The sequence below is a fragment of the Lycium ferocissimum genome, chromosome 10 (genome assembly GCF_029784015.1).
Source record: "Lycium ferocissimum isolate CSIRO_LF1 chromosome 10, AGI_CSIRO_Lferr_CH_V1, whole genome shotgun sequence".
NCBI classification, from domain to species: Eukaryota; Viridiplantae; Streptophyta; class Magnoliopsida; order Solanales; family Solanaceae; genus Lycium; species Lycium ferocissimum.
In genome coordinates, this window is record NC_081351.1 from 14696294 (window position 1) to 14704209 (window position 7916).

Sequence of the window (7916 nt, forward strand, 5' to 3'; positions counted from 1 at the left end):
AGGAAATTTTCACAAATTCCTAACGTAAGTACCCTAAAATAGGCCATAAGTACAGACTGTCCTAGACTTAGACGAATTTAGAAGGCCTTAAGAACTTCACTTTTTGGTTTGACTTCAAAACGACTGTTTATTACCCGAGTTCATCCAAAATAGATTAATATAGCTAAAATATCACCTTTATACTAGATTCATACATTCATACCTAATTCGGATTTACGGGATGTTACATTAAGGTTATAAAAAGTGACGCCTGCTTCTTGATTCACAAGCGCCTGATGCAGAAATATCCTGTTTCAGGAATCAAGCGGTTTTTACTTTCCGTGATGGGGGATGACGGAATAGACTAATAAGATCGTCAAGACCCTGTCAAACAATACCATCAGATTGGTTAGATGAGTTCACTATATTTTGATTGGTAGACAAATCAAGGACGTTTTAGTCTCAGTTTGGTATAAATTGGTAGTGTTTGGGAACGGTAGAATTTGTAAACCAAAATAAGGGAATCAGGATTGTAAACCGGAAGACATACCCTGGGGGTGATAAAAAGAAAACTGAAAAGTGTAATCAAGTATGATCCTAGAACCAACAACAAAAGCAGGTCGAATGTCACGCTGGCAACCTGCAAAGAGAACATTTTAAGCAGTTAATTGCACAAGTAAATAAATGGAGAAAGATTTAACTGCAGATAATTAACAAGCAAATGCAGTTGACAATATGACTATAAATATTGGCTTAAAACAAAAGTAATGGGCCACTCAAGCTTAAATCAGCAAGCAGTGAAAGAGGAAAACTTTAGTTACAAAATAGGTCTGAAATGTTGAAATCACAGTGGTCAGAGATACTTTTTTCTTTTCTTTTTTTTCTGATGAAAATAAGTGGTCGGAAATTCTCATATTCATCACCCATGAGACATGGTACGACCCCTTCTGTCCATATAATAAATTTTTCATGTCTGAAAATATAGAGTGAACTATTCGAACATGCGTGTACTACTGTAACAACTGGCTCCACTAAAACCAAACTTCACAACTGTTCCTGCATTCCCTTGTCTTTTACGCATGCCAGCTGAAGAGATCTCATGGTAAGGCCAGGTTTAGTAATCTTGTTGTATTTTACAGGCTCATCTATATGTAGTTGGTTATTTTGAACATCTTAATGTATGCTGTGATGAATATATTTATATAGGCAGCTCGTGGGGATATTGATCGAGTTTAGACTATACAAAAAAGTCTTCACGGTACTGTCACACCCCAATCCTGATAGGGCATGATGGGCACCCGACCCTTACTTAGAGTCGAGCGAACCCACTGGCTCTCGTTATACTCTTAATCTCGGCGGGACTTGGCAGTCGTGAATTGAAATGCATAACGGAAGGTTTTTAGAAAAATATTCTTTTCGTCTTTCTTAAACCAAGTAAATGCGTAATCATATGAAATCTGTAAAGTAATGCATAAGGATACATCGGCTTAAATAGCCCGCTACACAAGACCGGCATACCGTATACATGACTCTCGTCTGCCAAAGTCTCTAACATAAATTAATATACCATAACATAGATACTCGACTCGACAACACTCCCGGAAAGAAAGGGAGCTCGCCAATCCCGGGCGGAACATCTTCTAGCAATATCTTCTACTCATCCGTATACACTCGCGTGGCATGAAACGCGGCCGCCCGAAGGGGCGTCGGTGCGAATAATGTACTGTGTATGTGAGGCATGAGTAACAACATAGCATAGATATGAAACGTAACAAGGAGTAAGAGAGATAACCTATACATCTGAGTGCCTCATAAGGCGGATATCATGCATGCTTAGCGTTTTAAAAAAAAATATTTTTATACATATACATAGTACCATGCCCGGCCATTAAGGCTCGGTGTCATATATATAGTATCATGCCCGGCCATTAAGGCTCGGTGTTATCATCATTAGCCCGCATGGGGGCAATATCATAACATGCCCACCGGCAGGTGTGCACATCTACGTGCACTGCCCGCCGACTATAGCGCGCGCGGTGTGAGAAAATACATACACATATATATAAAAGCATGCGTAAGAGCCCAATCAAAAGCCACAATCAGACGGAGTGACGTAAGGTCGGTAACCTCCGATTATATTATGGAATAATTATCGTCGCTTTGTCTCGCACCTGAAGGAACAATTGATTTAAGGTGAGACTATCAATGGAGAATAGAACTAAGAGAAACATAGAGTAGACCATAAATCTCATAGGGCATTAAGTCATGTGCTTTTGGAATCTTAAAAGAAATAGTCATCATCCATGAACAAAATTGAGACATCAAGAAATAGTTCAACGTTCTCATATGGTCATCGAAAACATAAACTTGAAACCTTTAAACATGAAATCATTCTCATCATTTTCATCATAATAACATTCTCATCTTTGACATCATCATTGTTATTGAAAAACATTCCCATCGTTGCCATCATAAGGGCTCACATAATCACAACCTTTGGTTTGGAAGATACGAATATTTTGGAAAACATTTATGGATTATCAGGAAGGAAATCATGCCCGAATGTTAGACTTCTCAACTTTGGATAACAAGGAAAATATGGAAACATTTATGAAATCCTAACCTAGAGATCATGCCTTTGAAAGAAAGGGGCGAGCCTTAACATACCTGGAAGATAATTCTCGACTTCCAACTTACTTCCTGCCTTGCAACTCTCTTAAGAATTATTCGTAGCCTCGTAATCTACATATGTAACCATTCATAATATCATTAGGGTCATCGTCATACGCTCGTCTTAAACACTTAATGAAAGTCCTTTTAGATTCGTCGAAAATTGACAAAGATTTTCCCTATTTATATGCCTAGCCCGAAATTCCAATTCAACAACCAACAACATCAACAACAAAACCAATAGTAATAACATCATTTCCAACACCAACATATGCCATAAAACAAATTTCACACACCGTTTTCTAAATTTCCCAACCAACCAACTTGGGATACGACTAATTAATAACTTTATTTCCGTAAAAAGTGAAATTAATACTAACAACATCAATAACAACATCCTCAACATCCTACAAGATAAATATATGTATTTTCATCAGTATTTCTTCAACCCTCAATCCATAATCCAACAACATCAACACAACAACTATAATCTTTATTCTTTCAAATATCCCTTAATCAAAACTTGATAAAGAGAGGGATTTGATGATTCATGCCTTGTTTTATGAAGGTAGCCAAATCTTCATAATTTTCTTGTTCCCAAGCCACTCCAACACTAAACGAAATTATATTCGCTACTACGGGTTGCCCGGACCTCGATTGATACTTCGTTACTTGAAATTTCACTCAAAATTCTCGTTTTTGTGATGTATATTTGCTCCCTTTTGTTGCTGAATTTTCTGGAAATTTTTGGAACTTTTTAGATGAAAAAAAATGGGGTTTTAACCCTTTTTATAGGGGCTGAGGCGGCGCACTGTAGCTACAGTACTGTAGCGCCCGGTTTCTGCGTCGACAGTTCAGTTTGTAATGTCTATAATTGTCTACTCCGATGTCCTATCAATGAGCGGTTTATTGCATTACAAACTAGACTCGACGAGCTTCATTTTAGGCTCTTAAAACACCTTAAAACTCCATATATACTAGGAGATATGCGCCTCCAAAGTTGACTAAAAATCCGTCCCGGATTTCTCAAATTTTTCATCGAACTTATTTTTTCTTCAATATATGCAACTTGCCACTAGTTGAATCGTAAAAAGTGAACGTTCCATCTAGAGTCTCATGCTGTACGTTCACCTCTGCAGTATGATCAGCTAATTCCTGAAGTATTGAAAGCACATGTTGGTCAAAACAAGAAACTAAAAGGTACAGATACCTTAAGGAGCTCAAATTGAAGTATGTCGGTGCTCAAAAGAAAGCCTGAAGAGCTAATCTGGTCCAACCAAACATCTCCATGTTCACCAGTAGCATGGAACACCATTACAGGTTAAAGATAGGCATAAAACTGATAGACCAGCTAGTCTGTGACCAAGTAATAGGGCATAAAACTGATAGACCAGCTAGTCTGTGACCAAGTAATAGCCTAATAGGTAAAATTAAATTTCCATTCTGCTCTCTTTTACAACATTAATTGCCAAAGCAAAATGACCTAGCCAAGCCATTATGACAAGGGATAGTGATATACACAAAGATGTCCATTATATTATACACACCAAGACATTATGAGGATATTTATAAGGAAAAAATATAAACAATTAACTAATCAGAATATTTAAGCGTAACATGCATCTAAAATACCTTCTCCAGTGCCTTAATAAGCGGGTCATTTTTTGAAAGAAAAGGTGCCACTCGAGGTGTTGTAGATAAAAGGTCTAGCCAAGACCTTATGTAGGAAGGATTGACAGCTGAACTACTATCATCTGCAAATATGTTTATGCTCTTCTGCTCCTGGCTGTAAATGTGTCTGTGTATGAAGAAATTTGTTAAACACACGCTTGCAAAACCACTGTAGTCTGCATGAAACAAATGCTTGAAACAAGTCCGATCACATAAAAGGACATCTACCAAGATTTGAGTCTCACAAAGCTGCAGAATATAGGAGAAAGAAAGCATATACAAAAAACGCTTTGATTATCTAAAACTCTGAACCAGCTGATCAATCACCCGATTCTTCAGAAGTAGTTCGGTACAGCAAAATTATTTGTTCGCTATAACAAAAGACAGGCAAAACAAAATCCTACATATACAAATGCAAATGGGCTCTGACATACAGTCCCCCACCCCAAAGAAAAAATACTACAGAAGATGCATCCATGTTTCCCTAATCATAATTTGTCATTTACACTTGGGACTAAGCAATGTAATGAGGAAAATAAATAAATCTTTCATAAAATCATTCTCCAGAAATCTCAAATAGTATACTGACACTCTGACAGAACTCAAAATTCAATCCTTTTCTTATAAGGTAAATAATACTCCCTCGGTTTAAAATAAAAAAAGGTAAATAATACTCCCTCCGTCCCAATTTATGTGACACTCTTTCCCTTTTTTTTTTTTTTTGAGTTCCGAAAAGAATAATATCTTTAACAGTTTAACTTCAAACTTCTCATTTTACCCTTAATGAGATGATTTATATCCACACAAATATTTATAACTTATTGTAGATAAGTTTCAAAAGTCTGTCTTTCATTCATAAACTCCCTATCTACTCCAACTATTACACCACATAAAACGGCACGGAGGGAGCATTATTAATGATGGGGTACCCCCGTATAAAAGCCGCTACTCAAAATTCAATCATGTTGCTCATTAATTAATTAAAGGAAGGATGCACAGAACTAGCAGTAAATAATACTCATGAAGCAGCAGGAATTTCAAGAGTTAGAGAGAGAGAGAAAATGTTATTGTGAATTTCCAGGGTATTTAGGCCTGATCTTAATTGTAGACTTGGAGAAGGAATGTCAAAGAAGAGCAATTTTGGGATTATTCTTGATTAAATCATAAACCAGCCAATTATGATTTAAATTGATTTTATTAGCTATATACTCACTCCGCTAGCATAGCATCAGGAGATTCCACAAACCACAAGGAAAACTGAGAGTACAAACACTATCTGCCATAGTCTCAGCAAAATGATACAACAACAACAACATACCCAGTGAAATCCCACAATGTAGGGTCCGGGGAGGGTGAAGTGTACGCAGACTTTACCCCTACCTTGGAAGGTAGGGAGGCTGTTTCCAAAAGACTCTCGGCTCAAGAGAAAGCATGGCAAATAAATGTCAGATAAGGACAAGCAATTTAAAGCAGTATGCAAATGAAAATAACGAAAGCGAAAAAGCCACGATAAAATAAAAAGTTATACTTTTGATGTTGAACAGAATATGTAGCTTCATTGAAAAACTACTTAATTGAGAATCAACTAGGTCCCAAAAGGAGCAGGCATGACAAGACCTATAAGAGGCCAAAAAGCACTAGTCTTCCTTTCTAGGTTCACTATTCTGCTGTCATTATTTATTTCTCATATAGAAGACAATGTCATCATTGGAAGTTTAAGGTTTTATCAATTCATGAAATCAGCAGTGCAATGTCTTAGACAAAAATTTTGTACTCCAGGGGCAAAGAAGTAGGCTATGGTCCTTACTGCTAGACTTTCAGCAACAAGCTTGACACTTCAAATGATTGAGGCTTCACTGATAAACTGTCTACACAGGAAACCAGGAGTTCAACAAATGGCCGTCAGAAGTTTAATAAATAGTACAAAGAGGTATTATTAGGAGATAGGCCACAACCTTTCTTGATCAAAAAAAAAAAAAAAAAAAAAAAGGAAAACAGAAAAAAGAGGAGCTAATCTCTACCTGCTATCAGCCAGACCTCCCGTGCTTTCCAGTAATTCAGGTGCAGCAGAAAGTTCAGAAAGTGTTGCTGCAGTGACTTTCAACCTTGAAAACTGTTCATGCTCCCAGGCTACCAACACCGTTTAGTAGCTTTAGCACAGTAAAAAGACTAAACATTGCATACAAAGACAATTAAACAAGTAAAGATGGGTATATCTGATTGCTTTAGCAACCAGTAAGAACAAGCTATTTAACAGGGAGAGCATTCAAGTTTAAGTGGGAGGCGTAATCTCTAGTCTACAGAACGTGACTGTCACATAGTAGTCAATAAAATAGCTTAGAACAAGCTCTCCAGCTGGTTACACAACAGAAACTGAAACTGTCAAAAACTTCTATGCAAATTACATCAGTGAGGGTTTAACTTCTATCCATGACAAAATTACAGATTAATGATGCATAAAAAATCATAAACGCATTTCTAGTTACTAAGTGACAAGGAAACATGACAAAAGACTTCCATTTCCTCAACTTCATGCAACATTCTTCATCCAAATCCAAAGACTTCCGAGGCTACTTTGCAGATTAAATCTGGAAAGGAAGCCTGAAAAATTAATTGTATTCACTATTAAGTCAACTTTTTTCCTAGTCCCAGAGAACTGTTTGAAATTATAAGCCAACATGGGGGAGAGTAGGTGAAAGAGTGTTATTTGAGCATGACAGGGATGAGCAGGTTGACTGGAGGAGCTTATTTTGGAGGAAGGAAATGCGATTAGTATTCTCTTTCCAGATTCCTCCATCAAGGTCAATCTATTCATGTACATGGTAATAGAGAGGGTGGTTAAAAAGGAGTATGGAGATGTCGCTCTCCGATAAGATCAGATGTGAATTTCCTCTCGAACTCTAGGGGAAAGATGCTGCATAGTAGCCTTTTTCTGTGGTTCATTTTCTTTTGAATTGAAGTTTCATTTCAATAAGGTAAAACTGAGCATTTCACAAAGCTCAAACAGATTATTAGTCTCAAAGACAAAGATGTTTTATGGGCAAAAAAGAAGGGGTCGGGGGGCGGATGACCACTAAGTTACTACAATTGCACAAATACCACCCAAGGAACCACTGCATATGCACTGCAATATTGCAATGAGATCCATGATTATATTGTCAATGCAAATCTCACGCTGTGCAAGTTCAAATTACCATCAAACAAGAGGTATTTCAGTTCATATTTATAAAGATCAAAATATGTTTATTGTTAAAAATGATAGATTCTCTTCGAATGTTAATGTATTTTAGTTATAAACAGTTTGGCGTTGATTTACGTCTCAGATATAGTAGTTTAGCTTGGCACTTAAAAATTTTTTGGTCCTCCTCTCAATTTTTATAGAATCTTGGTAGGGTGTGTGTTTGAGACAAAGCATAATAAATTGTGTGTATGAAAACAACATGAAATTTGTATCTCGCTCAAGTCTTAAAATTTCGCTCACATTTTCTCGTATAAAGTTTATGTTAGATTTCGTTAAAATCAATACAACTACAACAACATTGTATACAACTTTGATACAACTGGGTATGTTGTTGTTGGTGTACGAACAGAGATTA

At 36.8% G+C, this 7916-nt stretch overlaps 1 protein-coding gene across 5 annotated transcripts; it reads right to left on the minus strand.

The window, feature by feature from the left end:
- Positions 1-227: 227 nt before the first annotated feature.
- Positions 228-7439, minus strand: LOC132032574 (uncharacterized). Of its 5 annotated transcripts, none has more exons than XR_009408527.1 (4): positions 6342-7439; positions 4282-6184; positions 530-619; positions 228-363 (listed from the first exon to the last, which is right to left on the minus strand). XR_009408527.1 is itself a non-coding variant. In XM_059422204.1 (3 exons), exons 1-3 carry the CDS (start codon positions 5542-5544, stop codon positions 425-427), a joined length of 372 nt encoding a protein of 123 aa, XP_059278187.1. In that variant the 5' UTR covers positions 5545-6305; the 3' UTR covers positions 228-424. The 5 variants fall into 5 exon arrangements, 2 of the variants coding, with proteins under 2 accessions (XP_059278187.1, XP_059278186.1); XR_009408526.1 differs by having other exon boundaries at positions 4282-6188; XM_059422204.1 differs by lacking the exon at positions 6342-7439 and having other exon boundaries at positions 228-619; positions 4282-4447; positions 5534-6305.
- Between the last annotated feature and the right edge of the window lie 477 nt (positions 7440-7916).